The sequence below is a fragment of the Apodemus sylvaticus genome, chromosome 20, assembly GCF_947179515.1.
Source record: "Apodemus sylvaticus chromosome 20, mApoSyl1.1, whole genome shotgun sequence".
Taxonomy (NCBI): Eukaryota; Metazoa; Chordata; class Mammalia; order Rodentia; family Muridae; genus Apodemus; species Apodemus sylvaticus.
The window spans coordinates 45,719,538-45,747,535 of record NC_067491.1 but is presented as its reverse complement, the minus strand read 5'-3'; the positions used below and the strand labels follow the sequence as shown (position 1 = coordinate 45,747,535).

The 27,998-nt window shown below is 43.2% G+C and overlaps 1 protein-coding gene across 1 annotated transcript in view; it reads right to left on the bottom strand.

Moving 5' to 3' along the window:
• The window catches only part of Slc17a8 (solute carrier family 17 member 8), a 54,250-nt gene that overhangs the window by 8,058 nt on the left and 18,194 nt on the right, over positions 1–27,998 (bottom strand). The window contains exons 4-11 of the mRNA XM_052165052.1: positions 21,235–21,353; positions 18,631–18,745; positions 17,247–17,334; positions 9,869–9,955; positions 9,040–9,179; positions 7,805–7,954; positions 6,089–6,221; positions 4–114 (exon numbers count right to left, since the gene is read on the bottom strand). Of these exons, the coding sequence (XP_052021012.1) occupies positions 4–114; positions 6,089–6,221; positions 7,805–7,954; positions 9,040–9,179; positions 9,869–9,955; positions 17,247–17,334; positions 18,631–18,745; positions 21,235–21,353 (943 nt within the window). The remainder of the gene's footprint in view (positions 1–3; positions 115–6,088; positions 6,222–7,804; positions 7,955–9,039; positions 9,180–9,868; positions 9,956–17,246; positions 17,335–18,630; positions 18,746–21,234; positions 21,354–27,998) is intronic.

Sequence of the window (27,998 nt, the reverse complement as noted above, 5' to 3'; positions counted from 1 at the left end):
TACCTGAAATAGCAAAGCCACTAAATCCTACAGCAAGCACCAGGAAGGAGATAGCCACTCCTTTGGTATGGGAAAATCCAACCACCAGGAGCAAGGTTGCCTCCATGCCGAAGCCTGCAAATAGAAACAGAAGACAAATTGTCATGATTCCGTCTGTCCGCCAAAGCTATTGGCTCGGCACATGAAACTCACCCGTGTCTGTGAACCTGAGTGTTTAGTGCATACACCAAAGCTCAGCATCTACAATATTCCTCGATGGTCATGACTACATGACTATGTTATTGCCTAGATATCCTGTGAACTTTCTACCTTGCTACCTGTTGCACCTTGGACAACAAATGGTCCTAGTAGGGTCAGTGATGACCCTGAGATGAGGAAGGTAAGTGGTCAATCCATCAGTAATTGGTCCTGATAATCTGAGAATATATGTGTGTGTGTGTGTGTGTGTGTGTGTGTGTGTGTGTGTGTGTGTGTGTATCAATAGCCCCCTTTGACTATGTTGTGGTCTCCTACATGACGACACTCCTCTAATATTTTCTTCCCAAAGCAAATAGCTATAATTATCCTCTGAAATAAAAGTCCCTCAGTCAGATGTGGTGGCTCAGGCCTGGAGACTGAGGCCAAGTTAGAATGATTGAAGATTTAAGGACAGCCTGGGCTATATAGTGGTTTAAAGTAATTCTATCAAATAGTGAAATCCTACTTCAATTAAAAAAAATGAAACCAAGAAGATTCCAGTACTTGAAAGACAGAGGCAGACAGAGCTCTGTGAGTTCAAGACCAGCCTGATCTACAGAGTGAATGCCAGGACAGCTAGAGCTACATGGTGAGCCTCTGTCTCAGAAAGAAAGAAAGAAAGAAAGAAAGAAAGAAAGAAAGAAAGAAAGAAAGAAAGAAAGAAAGAAAGAAAGAAAGAAAGAAAGAAAGAAAGAAAGAAAGAAAGAAAGAAAGGAAGGAAGGAAGGAAGGAAGGAAGGAAGGAAGGAAGGAAGGAGGAAGGAAGGAAGGAAGGAAGGAAGGAAGGAAGGAAGGAAGGAAGAAAGAAAGAAAGAAAGAAAGAAAGAAAGAAAGAAAGAAAGAAAGAAAGAAAGAAAGAAAGAAAGAAAGGAAAGGAAAGGAAAGGAAAGGAAAGGAAAGGAAAGGAAAGGAAAGGAAAGGAAAGGAAAGGAAAGGAAAGGAAAGGAAAGGAAAGGAAAGGAAAGGAAAGGAAGATAGGAAGGAGGGAGGAAGAAGAGAAGAGATGAGAGGGAAGGGGTGGGGAGGGGAGAGGAGGGGAGAGGAGGGGAGGGGAGGGCAGGGAGGGGAGGGGAGGGGAGGGGAGGGGAGGAGAGGGGAGGGGAGGGGAGGAGAGGGGAGGGGAGGGGAGGGCAAGGGAAGAGAGGGGGGGGACTGTTAATGAAAAACTGGCTAGTGATAGCTCAGTAGTAGAATGCTCAAGTGGCTTGCACAAGAGTCTAGGCTCCATCTCTAGTAAGGAAAAGGGAAGACTAAATAACCAACCAACCAAACAAACAAACAACATCATGCCTCACTCCTAGTGAAGCAAGGTCAACCTTCCTCCCTTTCACTACCTCACCCAAGTCTTCAGGCCTCTGATAACAGCATGAGACACTTGCACAGAAAGCATAGCAGGGGAATGTACTCTCAGTTCTTCTCATCCAGAATAAATGATTCCAACACAACAAAAAGAAAGATGAGAAAATTATGAATGCATGTTTTCCCATGGGGGTGAGAGAAGGAAGGAGGGAGGGAGGGAGGGAGGGAGGGAGAGAGAGCATTCATCTAACCCCACACAGAAAGATGGCGGAAATACCACTTGCAATACACAGAGGGTGGGGGATTAGAGCAGAGGCTTCCTTCTGGAAACCATCTGCTGAGTCTGCATATCTCCACACAATAATCCTATAGTTGCTTCCAAGTCAACGGGACCAATTGAGTGTTTGTTCCTCTTCTTTATACTCCCCAAACATCCCAAAGCAAACCACTGCTCCCACTTCCTTCTCCCTTTCTCTAGGTCAGTCAACAGCCTACCCATGTTTAAGGCTTAAATTACGGAGTCAGAAAAGCCTGACATCAGCTTCTGCCTCAAAATCACAACTCATGCCAACCTTGGACCATCTCTTCATCTCTTCAAGTTAAAAAGCAGAGCCAGACAGCCTGGAGGAACAGTGGAGGAGGAAAGGAAGTTGGCTATTCAAGGCACTGAAATGCACATAGGTGTGCATGTGTCACAGACAGCCAAGCAGAAACTTCAGGACCATTGCACACTTTCTTGAATCCTTGGTTTCCGTATGAAATTGCATGTGCTCAGCCTTAGACGTTGCTCTCACATCTCATGTCTGCTTTTGTCATCTCTGCCTTGGCCTCAGTTCTGGGTTCCATTACCTGTATCATTTAGTGGGATTGGTGGCCTTCCTTCTTTGACTTCTGACACACTTGCCATACAGTCTTTCTAAATGACATGCTCAGTGAGACTCTGTTTGCCAAGGGCCAACCGAGTCACTAATACAATCAAATGGCAGCCGTTCTCCCTCCTCTAGATCTCTCTCTGCCTCAGATCTCACCTCTGCTCCTCACCCAGTCTTCAATGCAGGCTTCTGTGTGGTAGCAACACAGGCCTTTAGCCACTTCCTGTGGGTTCACAGCATCCTCATGCTCCACCAGTGTGATGGTTTCCAGCGTGAAGCCTCTGCTCTAATTATCCCCCACCCTCTGTGTATGGCAAGTGGTATTTACACCATCTTTCTGTGTGCTGTTAGATGAATGCTCTCTCTTTCTTCCTCCCTCTCTCCTTTCCTACCCACCCCTAAGAGCATAGAATCACTGGCCTGATAGAGACTTAAAATTATGCCAGTCACCTGACTAAGAGACCACTCTTCAGAAAGTTGGATCTATCTTAAACTATGCTGAAGAGGTAGGAGAAATAATGACAGAATATATTTGTTTTAAAAACATAAATATTTTATTAATTCTTTGAGAATTTCATAGGATGTATTTTGATCATATTCACTCCAATTCCTCCCTTTAACTCCTCCAAAACCCACCCCCCACCTTCTGGACACCAACTCCATGTTCTTTTTAAATAACCTATGGACTCTAATTTGTGTTGTCCATATACTTTTAAGTGTGGGACCATCCACCAAAGCATGATTAAGCTACCTGGACCCACACCCTTAAAGAAAACTGACACTACTCAATACTGAGAACCAAAGATAATAAAGGAGTTGAGATGCCAAAAACTTTTTCAGAGTCTTACTTTGGAAGAGGATCAGTGAGCACAAGGAGCACTGAAATAAGCAGATGATGAAGCCAGGAACTATATTCAGGACCTAGATTTAAAAAGTTACCAAGGCGGATTATTGGCAAATGGGAAGGTAAATTTTAAAACATGGTGGAAAAGAAGCAAACAGAAATGCTGGAGATGAATCAATTGACCCATTTAAAAAATACAGTGGAAAATATCATCAGCAGACAAGACCAAGCAGAAGTAGAATGTCACAGACAGAGGACAAGGTCAAGACAATAATCCATCAGACATATGTAAGAAAACAAAAGTAAATGAGCATGAGCAAGTCTCACAAGAACTCTAAGACACGTCCAAAAGAGCAAACCCCCTAAGGGCCCACAAGACAAAAGAAGCACTTAAGATAAAGTAAAAAAAGAGTGGACAATGTATTTGATTAAATTTATATTGAAAAGGCCCCCCAAATCTAGAGGAAGAAGTAGGCATCCAAACCCAAGAAGTATCTAGACTCTCAAGCATGTATCGCCAGAGAAGAACCTCTCTGTGTCATTGATGGATGCCAAAACTACAAAGCAAAGAAATTATATTAAAGGAAATGTCAACTTGTCTACAAATAGAAATGGATCAGAATAATATTAGCTCTCTTGGCGTCAAACCTAAAAACACAAGAAAGTGTCAGGAGATGCTTCAAGCCCTGAAAGTAACTTCCAACCAAGCATGCTATATTCAGCAAAATAATATTTTCAATTGATGGGAAAATAATATTCCATAAGACACCCAGATAAACACAAACTATGGCAATATGACAACCATGCTGGCATTGCAGAAAATATTTAAAGGATTACTATATGAAGGAGGAGGAGGAGGAAGAGAAGGAGGAAGAAGAAAAGGAAGAGGAGGAGAAAAGGAGGAGGAGGAGGAGGAGAAGAAGAAGAAAGAAGGAGAAGGAGAAGGAGAAGGAGAAGGAGAAGGAGAAGGAGAAGGAGAAGGAAGGAGAAGGAGAAGGAGAAGGAGAAGGAGAAGGAAGGAGAAGGAGAAGGAGGAGGAGGAGGAGGAGGAGGAGGAGGAGGAGGAGGAGGAGGAGGAGGAGGAGGAGGAGGAGGAGGAGGAGAAGGAGAAGGAGAAGGAGAAGGAGAAGGAGAAGGAGAAGGAGAAGGAGAAGGAGAAGGAGAAGGAGAAGGAGAAGGAGAAGGAGAAGGAGAAGGAGAAGGAGAAGGAGAAGGAGAAGGAGAAGGAGAAGGAGAAGGAGAAGGAGAAGGAGAAGGAGAAGGAGAAGGAGAAGGAGAAGGAGAAGGAGAAGGAGAAGGAGAAGGAGAAGGAGAAGAAGAAGAAGAAGAAGAAGAAGAAGAAGAAGAAGAAGAAGAAGAAGAAGAAGAAGAAGAAGATCTCATTTATTCATCTGTGCCTCATCCTACTCATGAAATTTGTAGCTTCATGACCCAATCACTTCTCAATGGTTCTACTAACTGGGTACCAAACATTCAACACATCACCCTTTGAGGTCATTCATATCTACACTCTTGCATACTTGTAGAGAAAAATGGGGTAGGGAGAGAATGTGAGCAGAGCTCACGGTGAAGAAATTGTGAGTGAGCAATGCCATAGACAGAAGATATGTGCACATTTGCTTGGAGGGCGATGAGCTGGTGTGGAATGAAACAGAGGAGTGAGACATCTGCTATTTTATTAGCTTACAGTCATTAATTACCATAAGCTTAACATCTCAAAACAACACACATTTATTATCATACAGCTCTGTAAGTCAGGCATCCTAAGTGGACCACCCTGAGATAAAAGCAAGCTACCACCAAAGCTGCATCCATTGAGACAACTCTAGAGGTGAGTTTGTTCTTGCCTCAGCTGGCTTCTAGAGTCTACTTGGGATCATCCCAATTCCACTGCCATGACCCTTAACCTACTGCCTCCTGTCTCAAGAAAACTTATAGCTATACTGGGTGTACCTAATTAATGTAAAATAATCTCTCCATCTCAAGACCCTTTAATTTATGGCATGAAAATATGGCTAAGTAAACTGCTCGTCTTGCATGCACAAAGCCCTGTGTTAGATCCCCAGCACCAGATAAATAGGGTATGGTGATGGATGCTTATAATGTCAGCACTCAGAAGCTAGAGGCCTAAGGATCAAGGGGTTCAAGGCCAGCCTCTGCAATGCATAGAGTTCAAGACCAGCCTGAGATACATGGGACCCTATCTCAACAAAAACTCTTTAAGCTAATCACACCTTCAAAGTCCTATTTGACATGTGAATAAACAAGATCCTAAATACAGTGCACTAAATCTTCATTTCCTTCCCACCATTCAGGTCCCTCAATCAAAATTACATGTCCTCTGTGTTTTACCCAAACATATATGTACACATAAAATGAAGAAGAAAAGGAGGTAAACTATGTAAGCAAATAATAAATGGATAGATATATGGAAAAGATAGATATTAAGCAGCTATATGGCCAGAAGTTATATTATGTTGGCTTCAGAATAGATGGAAGTGTTTCTGTGGTTTTAAGTGTGTCCTGATTCATCAGCCATCAACTAAGTTGTCCTGTCCCAGATTTCACAAGTACTGGCAACATGACCACTTGGCAGGGATAAGAAGAACAACACTCAACTGTATACAAGGAGATGGACTCAAAGGTCTTTGAGATCCATTACAATGGTTACACTCAGTCTAACCAAGCCTTATAGAGGTCAGTCTCAGAAGTTAAGCATGGTTGATCTGAGTTAACACTTGAATGAGAGACTGTCTGGGCTTGTTCTAAAGTAGTCTCTGCAATTCTGTTTGCTCTAATTCTACAGAAACCATTGAACCTCCTGTCATATACGGTACCTCCACAATTCATGATCTTTCTGACAGCGGTTGTGGTCAAAATCTTTCGGCTTCTTAAATAATCAGCCAGTTGTCCTCCGATGGGTACCACAATTGTCATCACCATGTGTGGGACAGCCGACAAGAGACCCACCTGGAAGGAAAAGAAATAAAGAGCTGCCTTCCATTCTACTGAGAGGCCTTTACAAGTCCTTGCTTACCCCTCCTACACAGCCCCACAGTCATTACCAAGTTCAGTCACCTAATGTGGGATCCAGGAGGTCTGCACTAACCATTAAGCAATGAATGGTAGAGTGATCCTGTGTATGGACCAACTGTCTTCCCCACCAGACTGAAAGCTCCCTGGGGTCAGAGACAGCACTTACTCATCACAAAGGTACCAGTATCCAGTCTATGCTGGTTCTTCCAACCTCTGCTTGCTATCAAGCCAGTAGCTAGTCAGGCATCTCCCTCTGCCTGGCTGCAGTCCTTTCTCTTGAAGACAGGAACTTTTTTGGTCTTATAATGATTAGTTTGGTTTCACTACCAAAACCTTCCTGAGTCACAGGCAACCTAATGACAATGGCAGGGGGCATTGTGGGAGGTTCTTTCTAAACTGTTATAAGTAACCATTGCTACTACTACATTCACCATTATGGAAAAAAAAAAAAGCTGGTCTGAACTTAGCCTCAGTGTTGTGGTTGGTTTTGTTTGTTTGTTTGTTTGTTTGTTTTTTGGCTTCCTAAGGAGCAGGTTGTTGCACTTATTTATTTGGTAGAAGGAATCTGGTAATAGCACATATGTTGAAGTTAAAAAAAAAAAAAAAACAGCTTACAGGAATTGATTCATTCCTTCTACCATCTGAGTCCTGGAGACCAAATGTGAGTAATCAGACTTGATCATAAGCACCTTTACCAATAAATCATCTTGCTAGCTCACAATGTATAGGGGGGAGTTCTGATATTAAGGTCCTGTTCCCCAATTGGTTCTTGATCTGTCAGTAAAGAAAGCAATGGGTCAATTGGGGGGTGGAAGGTACAGGTGGTACTTCAGAGAGCTGGGAGGAAAAGGGATGCAAGGAAGGGGAGAGGGAGTTCGACATGTTTTGGAAAGAGGAGAACCAGGCCACCATGTGAGGTCTCGGAGGAGCAGTGGGCTGTGGCCTCTCCTACAGGCGGGTGGTCAGGGGAGTTTAGCAACTGAAGTTTAGGGCAGGTGGGGGAGATAGAGATAAGAAATAGGTGAGGGCTTATGCTTTTCCAGGCAGGAGGTGATAGTAGCCCCCAGCAATTGTGCCAAGAAGGCAAGTTGAAAATGAACAACTGTGTGTATGTGTGTCTTTTATCTGAAGATTCAAGGGAAACTCAGAGGGGACTGGTAGCACAGCTGCTTCCCAGAGCAAAGGTAGGTAGAGTGTAAAACTGCACACAATAATAATGAATAGTTTATAAACCCACACCATTGACTCTTTTTACCTTTGAACTAATATTCAATGTTTACATTAGCTTCAGAAACACTCTCAGACTAGATAGAGCATGGCTTTTAAAAGCAGATTAATACACCTTTGATCCTTACTAAGAAGAAATTGAATAGACTATTTTATGAACTTTGGTATGCGAAGTATCACAGAACTGTTATGAATGATGATAGCCATTAATTATTTCATCATACAAAATTATACTCAATTGGATCAAGACAGTTAAAGTTCAAAAACATTGGAAGCATTTGTGCATTTACCTTACTTATTGCAAATCCGAAGACCTCTTCAAAGTAAGCAGGCTGACTTATTAAGAGCAAATAGAAGGTCCAGCTTCTACAGAAGTTTGCCACAATGATGGCATAGACAGGCAAGGATGTGAAAAACCTTCTCCATGGTGTGTTGAATTTCTAGGGAGTAAAAAAAAAAAAGACCATGAAATTCTGAGCATCTTACTTCGGTAAGAAGGCATAGAGAACATGAGGTCTTTGTGCTCAGATAAGCACTAGAGAAACCAAGCATATTAAGTATGCAAACTTGTCTCTTTAATAGAAAGGATGTATATACCTGTTTTCCATCAAGAAGGTTGGGAGTGGGTATCGTTAATATAGTTAATTACCTGAATCTCCAAGACTATGATGCTTATCTCAGATTCTCCATCCATAGACCATCCTTATGGGAGATGTTATATGTACTTTATAGCCTGGTGATCTCTACACTATTTCTAGGACTGAGACCACAACAGACCCTAGTCCCTTAAGCTATAGAATGTATCTTCACAGTAGAAGTCACACATACTTTTGCAAAAGAGTTTCGATGTTCACTGGTTTTGTGAGTCAACTTGACACAGGCTGGAGTTATCACAGAGAAAGGAGCTTCAGTTGGGGGAGTGCCTTCATGAGATCCAGCTGTGGGGCATTTTCTCAATTAGTGATCAAGTGGGGAGGGCCCCTTGTGGGTGGGACCACCTTTGGGCTAGTGTTCTTGGGTTCTATAAGAGAGCAGGTTGAGCAAACCAGGGGAAGCAAGCCAGTAAGGAATATCCTTCCATGGCCTCTGCATCATCTCCTGCTTCCTGACCTGCTTGAGTTCCAGTCCTGACTTCCTTTGGTAATGAACAGCAATGCAGAAGTGTAAGCTGACTAAACCCTTTCCTCCCCACTTGCTTCTTAGTCATGATGTTTGTGCAGGAATAGAAACCCTGACTAAGACAAATGTCATCATGCCTTAAGCTTATGCATGTGGGATTGAAAACACTGTTACCAGGAACTTTTTTCCAAAAGCACAATGTACTTAATTATGTCTAAAATAAACAGCATAGGGTCAGCCTCCAGAAGTCGGAACCCACACTGGCTACTGAACTGCGCTGAACCGAATTTCCTTCTTGCTTTTGCATGAATCTTCCTCCACCAGCTGTAGCTTTTGCGGGTAGTACAGTCATGGAGAGAAACACATATGGGAAAGAGATCAAAGCCTACCTTCCGTCTCTACTTACACTCAGACTGGCCGAGTTGGCCCCTTCTCCTATGCTTGTTTCTATGTAGGTCCTTTCTGCATCGGATATTGTTGGGTGAGCTGCTGGGCACTCGTAAGCCTGCAGCAGCCAAAACATGTACCAAATAATCCCAAACATACCTGCAGACAAACAACCAAAAGGTTCAGCGTTGTGGCCTCACTGGCTTCCATCTCTGTAACTGCCCAGGTTTTTCCCAAAATAATATTTGTATTGTTTACTTGGGAGTTTCACATAATTCACCCTGATCACAGTTCCCAGTCCTCCCAGGTCTACCTCCCCATCCTTGTCACACACACACACACACCTGCAAGAAGAAATAAACAAACAAAAAACAAACAAAAGAAAACCCTCAAGTCCTATTTATACTGTGCATATTCTCCCTGGAGCACTATCAAACTCGCAGTGGCCAGCCCCTTAAAGAAAACTGAGTCCTTCCACACACACACACCCTGCCACCAGAAGCCACCAGCTATGGAGAGCTATAATTCAGCATCCCTGTAACAATGTTTAAGTGTTATCTTCAATGGCTCCCTGTCTAGGCTGTTACTTTTTTTTAAAAATATGTTCATTGAGAAGTATCTTGTTGATTTTCATCATGTTCATTGAGACCTAACATAAGGCAACATTCTGATTTTCAAAATGCCAAGTTTAATATAAGCATTAAATTGATCACAGACAGGCTTCCATTTCTACAATGAACTGAGTTTTGTATTTCTGTTTTCCCACAGCTAGCCCTTAAGCATACCCTTACGTAGTAAAATATATCTCTGTGTGTCAGCACATGAACTCCTGAAACCAAACCACTCACCATAAATGTAGAAAACAGAGGCCCAGCCAATGTACTGCACCAATACCCCCGCAAGGGGCATAGCAACCACTGCCCCAGCATAGGAACCTGCAAGCAGAAAAAATTTAGGGACACCAGCCAATCATCATGAAGCCTTGCTAGTCCAGGCAGAAGTATGTGTGATGAAGTCCGAGTCAGATGTCTCCATGACAACAGTCTGGGATTCCCAGTGAACATTATTGCTATTTTTAGTGTACAGGAGACTAAAGCCATATTTCTGCAATTGAGCTATCTACCCCAGCCCCCAAGCATGCCTTAAAGCAGAGCAATCAGGAGAACATCATCTTCAGGATGCTCTTTAACTTCACTGAGAGACACATTCAGGGATTTGACAAACTTTGCTCAGGCACCACAGTTTAGAATTTCTTGAGCAAAAAGGATCCAGAAATGAGAAAAGTATAAAAGAACAATTTGAATGCAGCCAGGCACAGTGTTGGATGCTAAAGAGAGCAACTAAAGACACATAGAATCTGCTTTCAGAGCTCCCAGGACCTTTGTTGTTGTAGTTGTTGTAGTTGTTGTTGTTGTTGTTGTTGTTGTTGTTGTTGTTTAGATTTTTTTTTTCAGAGACAGGGTTTCTCTGTATAGCCCTGGCTGTCCTGGAACTCACTCTGTAGACCAGGCTGGCCTCGAACTCAGAAATTCCCCTGCCTCTGCCTCCCAGAGAGATTACAGGCATGCACCACCACCGCCGAGCTTCCGTTCACTTTCTAAGTAGGTATATTTTCAAGATCATTTCACTGAATAACAACTATCGGAGACCAATGTTTTAGGCGACGGGGATTCTTATACTGGGCCCAAACAGACCACACTAAAAATCAAAATGGAGTCACTACTTCCAGGGTTCTGCATCACCAAGGCAAAGAAGCTAAGCTGTTTAGCGAATTTCTTTTAAGAAGCCAGGAAAAATAGCAAGCTAGTTTCCTTGAGTGTGACAACAAAGTATCCCTGCCTTGGTCCTTCTATTGAAAGGGTCACATGATGCAATTGGCTATTTTTCTCTTGTCCTGGGTCTTTGCCTTGCTGCCATGCACAGGAAGTCACTAAAATGGTCCTCTGGTTTTTATTCTTAGTTTCTGCCCATGAGCTAATCTCTCCCACTTGGCCCCTTTGCAACAATCATTCTTTCATAGGAACTGAACTGTCGATGATTCTAGAAAGAAAGAAAAAAAAAAGCCAGTTGAAATCTTTAAACTTAGACCTTGATGATTCTGTCCTTTGACGTCGTGGACTTGGGTGAGAATATCTGTCTTGTCCGGGAGAAGAGAGTGGGAACTAGAGGCAGTCACCTGGTTTCCCTATCTGCTGCAGCTCCCGGACTTCTGCTAGGAAAACTAAAGCCCTATAACTTTCCAGTAACTGCTAACTGAATGGGAAAGTCCTTCTCTGAGATTCCCCTAAGGGTTGTGAATGAGAAGCTGCTCCTTAAGAAACATGAGCAGCATGAATGGATAGTCCATTCCCCAAATCCAACACTAAGACAAAGCTTTAGGAAGTGGGTGGGGCTGAGGGGGAGGGGGAATAGGAAAACATCACACCTGCCTAAGCTTGGTGTTATCTCTAAAATCGGAGCAGCCTTGACCCTGGAATGTGACTGTGAGATATGGGGAAGCAAAAAGACTAGTTCAGAGATAAGATAGGAATGAAGACTCCGCCTCCTGGGTAGTATAAGGGTAAACTAGGAGTGTATTCCAGGATGCTCTGTAAGCTGGAAAGGGCCACACGATTGCCAACTGCTAATGCTTTTATTGTGTGCAGAATAGCAAAAGCACGCATTTCACTTTGAGACAGGCTATTATGTAGCCTAGGATGGCCTTGAATTGATCACTTATGACTTTGAACTATTGATTCTCCTGTCTCCGCCTATCAGGTGATGTGTCACCACATCTGTTCTTAGATGATATTAAGATCAAACACAGATCTTTCTGAAAACCAGGCAAGGGCTCTCTCTCAAGTGAGCTACAACCCCAGTCCTGAAGTGCATGTATTTTAAAGCTCAGAATTCTTCACAGCAATAAAGCAAGCACTCCAAATCAACATTAGCATCTCCCCCCCTCTCTCTGTGTGTGTGTGTGTGTGTGTGTGCACATAAGATGGTCTTCCTGCCCCCAAGGAGCAGGAAGGCAAAGTTTCCATGATGCAAAGTTTCCATGATGCAAAGTTGTCCTTGAGACAGAAAAAATTACAAAGAATGACCAGTTACTATACATGCTGCATGCTAAGTACTGGGCCAAGAATTCTGAACCTTTAATTTGTACTCAGCTTACTTCAACCTGATGAAGGAGATACAACTGTTAGCCCCCATTTTATAAGAAAAAACAAGGCTGGGGAAGCCATGAGTTGCCTATGGTGACAAGGGTGTAAGACCCCAGAGAAGATCTTACCCTGTGGTTTTGCAACCCTGCCTCCTTCACCATCAAATGCCAACAATCCCCCACTCTAAGAAGCATTCTTCGGGCTAGAGAGATGACTCCTCAGTTAGAGCCCTGACTGTTCTTCCTGTAGTCCTGTGTTCAATTCCCAGCAACTACATGGTGGCTCACGACCATTTGTAATGGGATGTAATACCCTCTTCTGGAGTGTCTGAAGAGAGCGACGGTGTACCCATATATATAAAATAAATAAATATTTTTATAAAAAAGCATTCTCTCACTGGAGAAACTATAAGTGGCTCACACTGCTTCCCCTGCCTATTAGACTCTCCTTCCTCTTCAGTCACAGCTCCAACATCATCTCCTGTCTGCACTCACAACCCCTTGAGTTTCTTCCAAGTAGGCTACTCAGCCCTCAGACTACCATAGAGAGCAGAGTGGACATCAGCACCCATGTGTTAACCACCGAGGGCAGACAAAGCTGGCAGAGAGTGGTGTGCCGTGGAGAAGAAATGAAGATGTCTGTGAGTAGGCGACCCTGGCTTCATTCTCACTCCCCATGTCGTTCCATCTCTCCTCCCTGCTTTCCTCAACTCTGAAGTGTCAGGCTGTGACCCATGGCTTCTAGAGTCTCTCCTGACTCCAAGATCTTTTGAGACCAAGAATGGGATTTACCTCAAGCTTAAATTTCTTTCTAGGGACATTTTTCACCTCCACCATTCCTTGAAACAAAGCCACGCCTCATCTGGGAAACAGTAATGAGGCCTGCAACCTTGACCAGGCAACTTTCTTTGAGTCAAGCCATGTTTACATCAGGGTTGTAAAACCTCTCTGAGACCGAGGAGTGGCCGCTCCTCACTCTCTTTCTGCTGGCAAATCAAACTGAAAGGTCTTGCCAATCCCTGTCATAGAAAGTAAAGTCAAAGGTCACACCGCCCACTGTCAGCGGGGCAGTCTGACATCTTCTGGGGTTGTTGTAACTTTTGTAGGGTGGAGATTACACTCTGGCAATCAAGAGGACAGACAAGAAGCTAAAAAACATCACAGCTATGCACTCTGTGAAACTAGGCACAAAACAGGCGCACAGACCATATCTCCCACTAAACTTCCAGGAAATATTTTACAGTGCTAACGATGATTTAAAGGAGATATAGAGAAAATAAGAAAAAGAATTAATGGGGCTAGAGAGATAGATCAGAGGTCATGTGCACTGGCCACCTTCCAGAGAACCCTGGTTCAATTCCTAGCACCAACATGGCAGCTCACAACCATCTGTAACTCTGATCTCAGGTAATCCACTGCCATCTTCTGGCCTCCATAGGGGCCAGGAATGCATGTGGTATGGAGATATACATGCAAACAAAATACCCATATACATAAAATAAATAATTTTAAAAGAAAATATGAAAACAATCATACTAATAAAGAGGATTTATCCCTTTGATAAAGAAGTTCAAATCAGCTTATCTTAGGAAAGACATGGCAGCTTTACAAAATTAGATAGATTGGACCAATATATGACTCAGCAGATAAAGGCAACTACCACCAAACCCAACAAATTCAATCCCCTGAACCCATATGGTGGGAGGATAGGCCATCTACAGATGCCCTAGCATGAATACACACTCTCTCTCCCCCTCTTCCCACCTCTCCTTCTCTCATGCTAAACAAACAAACAAACAAAAAAAAAACCAAATCAAATTCCTAGGCATGGCAGTGCATACCTTGTAATCCCAACGCTAGGAAAGCAGAGGCAGAAAGATTATGATCTGGAGGTTAGCCTGGGCTACAGAGCCAAACCCTATCTCAAAAAAAAAAAAAAAAAAGAAAAAAAAAGAAAAATTCTCTGAAGATCCAGTTTCCATAGACATACCAATTTGAACAGCTTTTTATATACAAACCATCTTCATAACTGACGAAGCCAGCTGAATTGTGCCAGAAAATACTAAGGAGGCATTAAGAGAAAAAAAAATAACATCTTTAAGAATTCTTTATGAATAAAAGAATCTGACATGTGGGGTCATGCTGATGAAATATTGGTTCATAGAGACAGCAAGGTGAGAATTCAGAGACTTCACAAACCAACTGTACAAAGAAAGGGGCCTTGGTTCCTTTGGTGAGGATCCTGAGTCCAATGGTTGTCTATTAGAGTCTAATAGTCATCTACTATTGTCCAATCCTCACTACTGTAGTCCAGTGGTCACTACTGTAGTCCAATGGTCACTACTATAGTCCAGTGGTCACTACTGTAGTCCAATGGTCACTACTATAGCCCAATGGTCACTACTATAGCCCAATGGTCACTACTATAGTCCAGTGGTCACTACTGTAGTCCAATGGTCACTACTATAGCCCAATGGTTGCTACTATAGTCCAATGGTCACTACTGTAGTCCAATGGTCACTCTTATAGTTCAGTGGTCACTACTGTAGTCCAGTTGTCACTCTTATAGTTCAGTAGTCACTACTGTCCAGTGGTCACTACTGTAGTCCAATGGTCACTACTATAGTCCAGTGGTCACTACTGTAGTCCAATGGTCACTACTATAGTCCAGTGGTCACTACTATAGTCCAATGGTCACTACTGTAGTCCAATGGTCACTACTGTAGTCCAGTGGTCACTATTGTAGTCCAGTAGTCACTACTGTCATCCAATGGTCACCTACTGTCATCCAATGGTCACCTAAACTATAACAGTCATTGGAATTCAGTGACCCAATCTTTACATAGTCAGTGAAAATGAGCCCCAAGTTGAGGGGAGTGTGGGATATTTTGTATCTTTTTAGACTAAAAACCAAGAGGTAGGACTTGGTGGTGCACCAATCCCAGCTCAATGCAGATGGATGCAGAAGAATCACAAATTAAAGTTCAGACTGGGCTACCTGAAACCCTGCCTCAAAGAAAGGAAGCAGAGTTGGGGGGATTGTTCAGTGGGCAGCGCACCTGCCGCACAGGCATGAGGATCTGGATTCAACTCCCCCCCAAACCTTTGTAAAACTGGGAACGGTGGTGAGTACCTGTAATCCCAGAGTTCTTACACCAAGATGGGAGGCAGGCGCAGGAGGAGAGGCCAGCCAGGCTGTCACAGACAGTAACAAAACAAGAGACCTTCTCTCAAACAGGGTGAAAGGTGAGGACTAACACCCACGGTCTTCCCAGACCTCCACATATGCATCATGGCATGCACTCACATGCACACATGCAGGCGAACACACATGCACACATACAGACACACACATACACACACACACACACACAAACACCAACACACCATCATCATCATCATATACACACATATACACACCACCACTATCATCATCATCATTATCATACACACACATACATACACACACATGCACACACACATACACACACACAAACACACACAAATAAATAAATACCAGTAGTTAAGAATCAAAAATCAGAGACAGGCAGTGGTGGCACACGCCTGTAATCCCAGCACTCTAGGAGGCAGAGGCAGGCGGATTTCTGAGTTTGAGGCCAGCCTCGTCTTCAGAGTGAGTTCCAGGACAGCCAGGGCTACACAGAGAACCCCTGTCTCAAAAAACGCAAATCCAAAAAACCAAAAAACCAAATAACAAAAAAACCAAAAAAAAAAAAAAAAGAAAGAAAAGAAAAAAATAAAAAATCAGGGACTAGAGACAGATTGGAAAGCAGTTAAAAGCAGTCTGTTCCCTTGCAGAGGACCCAAGTTTGGTCCCCACAGCACACCACGGTTGATGACAACCCTCTGAAACTCCAGATCCAGGGGATCCATGCCCTCCTCCAACCTCTTCAAGCACTTGGAACACACATGGCGTGGTGCACAGGCACAGGCGGGCAGAACACTTAGACCATAATTACATTTTAACTCTTTTTTAAGAGAGTCAAAAATGAACTTTTAAGTAAAAGTAAATTTAAAAATTTTACAAGAACACTCCCTTGGAACATTGACTCAAATGTATCCTAAATATTTAATACAACTGTAGCTTTCTTCATAGCAAATGATTCTGTTAAAGACCAAACTGGTTTTGCAAAATATATCTATTTTCATAACTTCACAATAATGCAAAAATAATGGTCTGTTTATAGAAAACCAATCAGAGACACCTAAGTTCTAATCCTCACTGGCCATACAGTAACTTGGGTGGACTAAGGTACTTTTGCTTTCCCAGACCCCTTCTATAATAAATATTTGCAAATAAATTTTAAATTTATCTTTATGCATTTTAAATCTTCTATCTGTACTGCTGGTTCCCATTTCTCTCACTAGTCCATAATGAGATACACCCTTCCCATCACTGATTCCTCCAAGACGTAGAAAAGATGGCTTGAGATGAGGCAGCCTTGGCAAGATGAAAGTCAGAGACCCCAGAACTGAAGTCGTGTTACCCCTTGAGGAAGTCGTAGACTCTGGTCTACTTTCAGGTAAGATAAATGGACCACTCCCTTTTTGATGTAGAATATAATGCCCACAGCTAAGTCGGTGGTAATTTGTACGTGGTAGGTATGTGTAGTAACAAAAAGTCCATATTATGAGCCAAGTGGTCTCAGCTTAGCTCCGTGGACGAGGGGCTTTACAATCTTAAACAAGGCTTTGTATTTTTGCTTGTGAAAAAAATACAATTTTGTGTATTTTCACTGTGAAATTAAGGGGGAGGCAGAACTTGGGAATCCCATCTCTTCTACCTTAAAAACTATTTTTTTTATGTGCACATGAGGGGCATACACAAGGCATGGGACAGGAGTGGAGGTCAGAGGACAACTTCTGGAAGTTGGCCCCAGGGATTGAACACATCTATGGGCCAGGACAGCTCAGAAAGCTATGGACCCAACACCAGCAACTGTTCACCTTAGGAATTCTCTCAGTTGAAAAGAAAAAGTGCTCTTGAAGATTCTTGGTAGAGTTCTCAGTTACTTGAAGCCAAAAAACATTCCATAAGCAACGTATGATTCTAGCACACTTACCACAGAAAGAAGTTGTGGCAAGACGGCTTCTCTCCAGGGGAGGTGCCCATTTACTCCACATTCCATGGCATGCTGGGTAGGTCACACCCTGGCCAAAAGATTAAACATTGACGATGGCATCTTATACCAATTTCTTTTTGTGTTTAAGATGCAAGTATTGCTGCTTCACACAAGCTACAATATAAAAATGTAATTTGTATACATTGCCAAATACAACACCTATGTTCCTCTCAATTTTTTTATGTTGATACCAAATTCTTGTAGTGGTGGTATTTGAATATGGGCGTTGTGTTACTAGGCAACAAGGGCACAGAGACGGAGGCCTCATGAATGGAATTAGTGCCCTTACAGGAGCAACTCTGGGAAGATGGTTACTCCCTAGGAGAGGAGAACACAGAAAAGACCTTTAGAACCAGGAAGCAAGCCTTCATGGTCACTGAAGAGATTGGCAACACAGGTCTTAGACTTCCCAGCCTCCAGAACCGTGAGAACTGAGTGCCTGTTATGGGCAATACTTTGTTACTGACACCCAAACAGATTTTTGAAGACATTGAATCACATAATTTAACTAATTTTGACTCCTATAACAGCGATGCTGATGTTCAAAAATATAGTTCAAATATAAGGGCCATGGAGAATAAAAGGATATCTTACATCCATATTTCACAGTATTAAAGAATATTGTGGGAACTGGAGAGATGGCTCAGGGGTTAAGAGCACTGACTGCTCTTCCCGAAGGTCCTGAGTTCAAATCCCAGCAACCACATGGTGGCTTACAACCATCCGTAACGAGATCTGACGCCCTCTTCTGGAGTGTCTGAAGACAGCTACAGTGTACTTACATATAATAAATAATAAATCTTAAAAAAAAAAAAAAAAACTAACGTGTAGAAAGTGACTTCCACAATCAACCTATTGGTCTCCTCATTTCCAGGCCCAGAATCTGAGGCTCCAGTTTGTTAAGGATGGGTCTTAACCTTGGTTGTCACAGCTATAAGTGCCACATTCTTTCTGCCATGTTGGGGGCTATGGAAGTACGGCACATCTCCTTTCATAAGAGAACTAAAGTTGCACTGACGTCTCAACAGCAATCTAGATTTTTCTTCCTTTTCTTCTTATGAAGGGTAACCTCGGAACTTCATGGGGCTGTGCATGCGCTAGGCAAGTATTCTATCACTAGTATAGCCTTAGCCCCTTTTAAATTCTATTTTACAACGGGGCCTCACTGAGCTTCCCAGGAATTGTTGAAACTTGAGATCTCCCCCCACCCCACCCCCACCGTCTCTGCCTCTTCGGTAACTGAGATAACAGGTAACTGAGATAACAGGACTTGCACCACTGAGGCCAAGTACACTCTTAACTATAAAGCAAGGGTCTCTCCTACCTCCACCAGCCCCTGCAAAATCCTCACACACATGACACAGCCGTAATGCACCCTGGCTGCAGAAGGGATTAACATGTTCAGAGTCGATGTCAAGAAGATGGCAGCTCCAAAGACCCTAGAGGACCAAAGTACTGCATTATTATCCAGGATGACAGTGGCTAAAATACTTCAATTAAACATCAGAAAACAGCCTAAACATTCATGAAAGAGCATGATGGAAATTAAGAGAAACTAATTCAAAGAAATAGACAGTATGCTAAAATCAGCTGTGCCACCAGCTAGACACCTGGGTTGCTTTGATTTTCAACTCGTAGTCCATGGACCATTTGTAGTCACATTCACAGAAGCCCAAGATGTCCAACCTGCACAATGCCCTAGAAGGCCACAGGACAACTGTGCTAAGGGGAACTTCAGGTACACCCACATCCAACCGTGGCTTCAGCCAAGTGACCCTTCCTATTTCTGTATGTTTGGGATTGTTCCCACTCTCCTCTCAACAGACCAGAAGAGAATACTGACAATCCAGAAAGCAGCTTGTGGCCTTGGAGCAAGCTGTGAACTACTTATCTTACTTCCCATTTCCTGACACAGCCATTTACTCCCTCCTCCTTGCCAACCCAAGAGTCTCTGGGAAAGAAGGAAGAATTTTAAAAAGAAAGCACCATTTTCTTCTCTCCTTTCATAATTTTCTTTGAGGCAGAGTCGTGTGTATGTGTGTGTGTGTGTGTGTGTGTGTGTGTGTGTGTGTGTGTGTGTGTGATATGTACATACATACACACATACACCAGGCTAGTCTTGAACACACATATAGCTAAGAATGAGCTTGAATTTCAGATCCTCCTTCCTCTACTTCCTGAATGCCAGGATTACAGGCTTATGCTACCATACCCAGTTTTATTCAGGGCTGGGGACCAACCCTAGGGCTCCATGCCTACTAAATAAGTACCCCACCACCTGAGATACACCCCCAAATGCCCCTCCTCACATATTTCAATGACTCTCGCACTTTCCATACACAGTAGGAAATCTTTGTATGAGTGGTTTTCTTTTAGAGGCAGGATTATAAGCAGTGACTGCTGAAGAGCCAGTGACCATCAGCACTTGATCAGTCTTAAGAGAATACCACAGGCAAGTAACCGTGAGAAGTAAAAGGAATAGGCTAGAGGACACACATAAAGACAATTGTGCTTATATATATTTAGATCCTATGACAGTGGCTTTCAAGCATCTTAAAAACACATTTCCAATTAAGCTTGGGAGGAGACACTTCAGTCAGTACAGTGTTTTCCAGGCGAGCATGAAGACCTGAATTCAATCCCAAAGAACCTACATAAAAAGCCAAGTGTAGTGTGAGCCTGGGCGTCTAGGCCTGGTGAGAGGAGGACAGGAGAATCTCTGGGATTTGCTGGCCACATAGGCCACTTCAATCAGCTTTGGGTTCAGGGAGAGACCCTGTCTCAAAAAACTAAGGTCATAGGGTGTGATTGGAGAAGGCATTTGACATCAACCTCAGGCCCCTACACACATGCACCTGCATTTGCATGTGTGCAGATGCACGTGTGCACACCACACATATCTGGGGTGTGTATATGTGTGTGTGTATGTATGTGTATATATATATATATATTTATGTATATGTATATATACATATATTTCATATTACCACCCAGCCTATACATATACACATGTGAATGAGACCAGTTTTAGAAACCAATACTTACTCTCATAGGCCACATGTTGTGATGTTTCATTGTCTTTATTCTCTTTAATTACATTCCTTTCTGTTCCTCTCTTTTTCAAATAAAATTCCCATTGGTGACTCACTATGCCAACTTCATAGCCATGACAGTTGTGATTTCAGACTGGAAAAATAAACTCCCTTGCAAACTTTGATCTCTTTTACGGAGTTGACTCACACAGGGTCTCGTGACAAATATCCTGGGAAGGACCTGGATATTTGACCCACTCCTTTTCTGCAACATGATCCAGACTACAGTATCTCCCTCCAGGGAACACTCTTCTCATCAAATACTGGCAGTGACAGAAAACTCACTTCCTCTGGTGACAGTCCACCCTGTTCTGAAGAGTTGGTGCCTCAGACAAGTGCTGGGTCATTTAAGAACATTGAAAGCATCTCGTGGTCTAAAGGCAAGTCCTCGGTGTTCACATGACCGTGCTTCTATTGTGCTGGTGACATTGATGTAAACATGTAGGAGTACTAACCAACAATGCTCCAAACCACAACTTAACCTACTGTTTCATTTCTCAGATGAGGAAACCAAGAAAGGGAAGTGAGTCAATGGTTTTGCAGTGAGGGGTCGTGAACCACTTCCCCAAACTCACAAATAATTATTCTGTTTACAGCATCGCTTAATGAGCTACAAGGTAAATTACATTGTGGGGAGGTGGTGGGGGGAAGCAAATCCAGAGAGACTCTTAAAAACAAACAGTGCCATGAGGGATCAATATCTCCTCCAAATTGCATCTGCCTGTGTGGTTCCTATGTTCCTCTCTGCACCTCTACCCTGAGAACAAATCCACAGATTCAATAAAGGCACATGGCCCCGGGATAACCTGGGCAGGATTTGTCACGATCACTCTTACCTGTTAGCAGCAAACTTGTTTGAAATGAAGCCACCCGGAATCTGTGTTACAATATAACCCCAGAAGAAAGATCCGTGGATCAGGCCCACCGTCTCCGGATCCCAGTTAAACTGCGCCATCTGGAAACAAAAATCAGATGCAATTGTATTTAGAGAACAGTGGATACCATATGTCACCACGTGACAGCTTCATAAGCTCCTCCCTTTTCTGGTAAATTTCTGGAACACACCTTGAATACTTGGGTTGTGGCAGTGGTAGTGTGGACCAAAGGGGTCTCTGGTCTTACAAACTTACCTTCTGGTGAGAGGGAAGAGATGTATAAATTTAAGTGCACATACACACACACACACACACACACACACACACACACGGACCATACATGTGTAAAATGTGATATTCCCAAGAGCCATGTGTGCTAAGAAGAAAATAAAATGGGTTGCGAAGGAACAAAACAAACCAACAAACAAGCTCTGGACTTAGCATGTGACTTCCTGGGTTGTTCAGCTATCAGTGTAGTGACAACATAATGATAACTACAGTCTTAGGCAGATGCAGTGTAGTAGTTAAAGCACTCACCTTGCATTAAGAAGACCCCATGCTCAATCTCCAAAATAGAAAAAAACGAAGTTGTCACTGTATGATCGAATGTATTTTGCTAGGGAGATAGCTCAGTGGTAGAGCGTCTGCCTTGCTTGTGTGAGGCTCTGGATTTAATTCTCAGGATAAATAAGGAACAAGCAAACCCCTCTTTTGTCATTGTTTTGAGATAGGGTCTCAGTGAGTAACCCAGGCTGACTCCAAATATGTGATCCCCCAGCCTCAGTCCCCTGCATATTGGGATTAGAGGGATGCACAACCATGCCTGATTGAGTCTCAATTCTCTTTTTTTTCTTTTTTAATTTTTTAAAATTTATTTATTTATTATTCTATAATCCTCTTTTACAGTCCAGACTTCATCCCCCTTCCAATCTGCCCCCTGACTGTTCCCCATCCCATGCTTCCCCCCATCTCCAAGAAGATGCTTCTACCCCACCCCCACCCACTAGACCTCCCCACTCCCTGGAGCCTCAAGTCTCCCAGCAGTCCTGCTGTGTATGTGTTGGGGGCCTCATATCAGCTGGTATATGCTGCCTGGTTGGTGGATCAGTGTCTGAGAAACCTCAGGGGTCCAGGTTAATTGAGCCTGCTGGTCTTCCTATAGGGTCGCCCTCCTCCTCAGCTTCTTCCAGCCTTTTCTTAATTTAACCACAGAGGTCTCCAGCTTCTGTCCATTGGCTGGGTGCTAGTATCTGTATCTGACTCTTTCAGCTGCTCGTTGGGCCTCTCAGAGGATAGCCATGCTAGTCTCCTGTCTGCAAGCATACCTAAGACAAACTTATTCTACCTTCTTCATCCCGCTGCTAACTGTCAGCAATAGCATCCCGTCCGCACCCTTCTCTCTCTGAGAAGATGATGCTTCTGTCATCTTTTAAAGAACTGAGACCTGCTGAGAAGCAACTTTGGGCATCACCTGACCCTACTGGATAATAAGTGTGAAATGACATGACAGCTTGAACATAAACTTCACCAAATAAGACAAGCTAATGGACAATAGCCATACAGATCACCACTGGGAAATTGGTGCCTAGCCTGGCACCTTTGGGGAAATATAATTAGCTCATCATATCTGTCAGGATAGCATGTATAGCCTCCCACACAGGTGTGTGTGTATGTGTGTGTATGTGTGTGTCTGTGTGTGTGTGTGTGTGTGTGTGTGTATGCTTACATATATAGAAAGAGGAAGAAGAGAGCTGGTGAGGATGTGGAGAATCTGGAATGTTTTATGCTGCTGTTGGGAAGGCAGAATGGTTCCCTCACTCATGAAAGGAGAATTCCCTCACACACTTAAAAACAGAACTAAAAATTTAGCTAAAAAAACTCACCACTTATACTTTAGAGTATCCAAAAGACATCAGAATCTCAAGTAAGTCTGTACTCCCACATTCATTGTGGACATCTGATATATCTGATATATTTGATACCTGAGATATAAAGCAACCTAGATGCCCACTGACAAATGAACTTGAACAGTGTGGTGTGTACTTTCAATGAAAATAAAAAGACATTTCATAACACTCAATGGCACAGATGGGGTTAGAACACAGATGCCAAGGGAAGTCAGGCAGCCATAGAAAGAGCAATGCTGTGTGCTCCTTCCTACATGAAGCATCTGAAGTTGTCAGTTGATAGACTTCAAGAGGGTGTGGTGATTTTTCAGGGACTGGGAGGAGGGAAATGGAGAATTATTAATCAATGGGTAAAATATATATTCATCCAGCTAGTGAATAAGCTTTGGAAATCGACGCTGCACTCACAGCCAACGATAAATGTGTATCAAGAGGGTTGCTCTCAGTTGGACAGGCCTTTCGTCACAGCTACTCAGAAGTCTGAAGCAGGAGTCTCAAATTCAAGGCCTACTTAGTCTACAGAGTAAATTCAGGGCTAGCCTGGGCAACTTAGTGAGCCCCTATCTCCAATAAAGAGTAAGAGAATGGCCAGAAAGATAGCTTGGAGATAGAGTGCTTTATCTACCCCAAAAGATGCCCATATCAAAGCCCCCAAAATGCTCCTTTATTTAGAAAACATGTCTTTGCCGATGCAAAAAAGCCAAGAGTCTCAAAACGAGACACTGAGAATTAGCCAGCTGAACCCTTAAACAAAAGGCAAGTGTCCTTAAAAGGGAGAAGGCCAAGGGTTAAGGTACTTAGGAACGTTATAAAGGTACTTAATAGAAATAATAGAAAAGGAAGCTTATATAGGTGCTTCATAGAAGTACCCACTTGATCTGCAAGAAGTCCTTTTCTTTCCATCACAATAAGAGCCATGAGGATTACCAAAAGGCTGCTAGACATGCTGCTTTGTATTGTCCTGTTCAGCCTCCTCCTGCCAAGAGAATTCGGCTTCCCTAGCCATAGGATACTCCCCCTCTGTCTACCACAGCTGATGGACACTAGAATAGAGAGCTGAGCCACAGGATCACAGGACTCGGTCATGGGGGCAGGAAGAAGCCACCGTAAATGACAGAAAGCAGTCATCAGGAGACATGGGGAGCGGGAGCAGACTGGAGGAAGCAGATGAGAGAGCGTGTGGTGCCAACAAGCTGGAAACCCTAGCAAAGTATTTTCCAGGTCCCCTGGGGTAAAACAGAGTCTACATCTCCCATGGGGGTTCTTTTCCTGTCTCAAGAACTCATAAAGATGCCTTTCCCAGTTTGGTAGAGGGCATTCTGGACCTCAGTTCCCTACCCACACGATGGATCATGCACACAAACTTCCCCTCCCAACCTGCCATCTGCTCTTCACTTCCATGAGATTCCACTTGAGTCTTCTGCACGTCCCTTGTTAGTGTGAGTAGCTCTCACTCAACTTCTATTCTTCACAACCAGCCATCCTGGCCAGGACACCAGGACACCTTTCTTGGATCTCAGAGCCAATGAGCAGTGATGTTTAAAAGTAAGTCTGGAAAATCCTAAAGTCCATCCCTGAAACCCTGCAAGACTCCTGGATAGTGAGAAATCACTGCAAAGTTTCTCAGCCTTTGGTTGCTTTTTGTTTGCCATATGCCAGCTACTGAGGGCCACAGGGGCTTTAACTTACCAGTTTGCAGGGGAGAAGTGCCAAGGTTGAAGGCAGGGCTTGGCCTATGCTAGGCACGTGCTTTTCTGTGCCCTTCCTGACAGCCTCGAGCAGGCTGAATAGACCGTAAGTGTTTGCCACAGTTGGACCTTAACTACCAAGGTGGAATCAATTTCCGACAGGAGCAGACTGCCTGCTGAAATTGCTTTGCCATTCAGTTCCCCTGAAACAAAGGACGGGGTCTGTGCTTTCCCTAGATAAACGCAGTGCTGAGTAATAAACGTGGTGCCTTGATCGGAAACTTTTGTCTTGGCTTCATTCTTCTCTCGCACCCCGTCCCTTTTCATTTCCAGCCACCCTTTCAGGTAACCCAGTTCATCCATGGCTGCTGGACGGCTACACTTGCCCACTGAACTTTAACCTAGTGGTAACTCATGGCATTAGAATAAAAACGCAACTAGCCACACATCAGCTTAGTCCTCCATCGCACCACTTGCGGGAAGTGTGCCACATAGGTCTCCTCTGGTCCTGGCCCTTCTCCAGCTCCTCAAATGAGGCTTCCACAAAAAAATCTCAGCGTAAAATAACTACGTTTTCCCATGAAGCAAAAACAAAAACAGAAATGCCAGCCACCCAGAGCCCTGACACCCTGTTGGTCACACTCAGCTGAAACCTAACTCATTCTGTGTGGACAAGAGAGGAACAGTATGCTATAAATTAGTTTTGCTTGCTAGAACATGAACATTTGTTGTTTGGTTGGTTTTGGTGAGGTTTTTTTTATTCTTCTTATTAAGGGGGTCTACTATTGTTTAGGGTACTATTTTAGGTTTGTGTTTTCCCTTTTATTTCTCTCTCTCTTCTTGGGTTAGTTTTTGAGACAAGGTCTTGCTATGTAACCTAGTTTGTCTTAGAGCTCACTATTTAGCTAAAGCCAGCCTGAACTCAGCCCTACTCCCCTGCCTCGGTCTTCTGAGTGCTAGGATTACAGGAATAAGCCACTATACCCAGTTTCTAAACTCCTATCCTCGGCACAAGACAAAATGATATAAAACATATTTTATAGATCTTAATCAGATCCTCTAAGCACAATCATAGGAACTGAAGAGCACACTGGAGCACCGATCCGTCTTTTTTATATTCCCTAAGTCAGACTCGGTTGACCGGTAACAAACAAATGCAGACATCGTCTCTTTTTGACTTGTGTCTCTGCAGGCAAGTTCTCATCAGCTAGCCTTGCTCACAAAAGGCTGAAAGAATATGTGTGAGGCACATCTGAAACCCCACCGGAGTCTTTATTTTAAAGGCATCGAATGTCCTCTCCCTGTCTCACCTCCTTCCATCACCACCACCACCACCCCACCCCCCCCACCCTGACTAAACAGGCTATCTGTCTCAGCCAGACTCAGCTGAGCCGTGAAAAGCAGGCGGAAGCATCTCCATGGAGCTGTTTCCCTCCGACAGAACAATCTCTTAGAAAGAAAGGGGAAAGCCTGCATGCCAGCTAAAGACCTCTTTTTCATGAACTGACATCAAATTTCCCCAAGGCAGCCCTTGGCAGGGGAGTGTTCTAGGTGATACTGACAGATGTGATTGATGTCTAAGAGGAGAAGACTACCATGTTGTCAGCTGAGGAAATAGTTCCCCATGTCCCCACCTCAGAGTCACACAGCACTCAGGAACAGAGTAGGCTTTATGTCACACAATGTCTTCTTATGAAACCCTGTAAGCATGGCATCCACAACACTAACATGGGAAACCCGGATCTACGCAATGCATCCAAACACAAGCATCCAGAGAACCATTGATGCACAATCTTTACCACAGTCAACTCCGAGTCTGTGTTCAGTTCAGTGAACCATAGGTGAACAATCTTTACCACAGTCAGTTCAGAGTCTGTGTTCGGTTCAGTGAACTAGACAGTTATGGAGTGGCCCATGAGGAGACATTTTCATTTACTCATTCCATAACTTATGAAGCCTAGGTAAAAAAATGAACTAGATTTATGTTTCCAGCATCCATGAAACAGTTTATTAAATAACTTCATGCTTTCGCATGACAACACCAGCCCAGTACCAGAACCTAAATGAGTCCCAATGCTTATCTACGTCTAGAGGTCTCTTCCTATTGATCAGGGATCATCCTGGGATCTGTGGAGGGATCCTGTGTCTAAGAACTTGGATGGGGAAAAGTCAGGGTTTTTTAAAACTTAATATATAATATTTTATTAAGAGCTTCATGAAGATACTTGGCAAAACACTTCATTGATTTGCATAATCTCTGGGGTAAAAACTTTGGAATAGAATGTTCTTGGGTGAGTTCCTTTGGTTTAAGCTTCTAGAACCATCCTTTTCCCTGGAATTCCAATCTCAATGGGCGATTTTGCAAAGTTGCAGTAGAGTGTTCTAATAAACTATAGAAAAGTCAGTATTTTTATCTTTATTGCCTGTTGACTGAAAGCTAGAATGTCTGCAAATATAAGCATAGTTTAAAAACATGGCAATATCAGTCCCACAACTGTGTCATGAGGGAAAAGGCAGAAACACATTCGAATTACATTATAGTTATTGCCATGATCTCAAGCTATTGTTTATACTTCGACCTTAAAATTGTAGCAATTTCAGGCACTTTGCTAGGTTTTGCCATCTGATGTATTGGTAAGGAAGCCCGGAGTTTCTACCTCATAAATTTAACTTGTAAACATGTTCTACATTTTAATATAATTACCTCCCTGTATAATCCTTTTTCTATTATACTAAAGATTTCAAACATTATCTTTGGCCAAAGTTTCACTAAGTTGTTCAAGGGGGTTCATAGCACACACATACACAAAAAGTGAGGTTCTCATGTTCCTAACACATTATGGCTTATCTGTCTGTCTGTCTGTCTCTCTTACAGTTCTTTGCATACAATGTTCTTTTTTTTTTTCAAACATTTTTCTTCCTGTCCCACCAAATATCTGTCTGGTTCAGCCATCACTTTCTCTGGAAAGTCACAATAGCAAAATCATGGTATATCCACTCCTAGGGGAGCCCAAGAATTTAGTACAGTCACACTGGTATAGCAGCTGACATACAAAATTGTCACTTATACTGTATGTCTCCCGGAGCCCAAGGTCCCAGCCGGTGTTAGGAAGCATTCTATCCCTGTCAC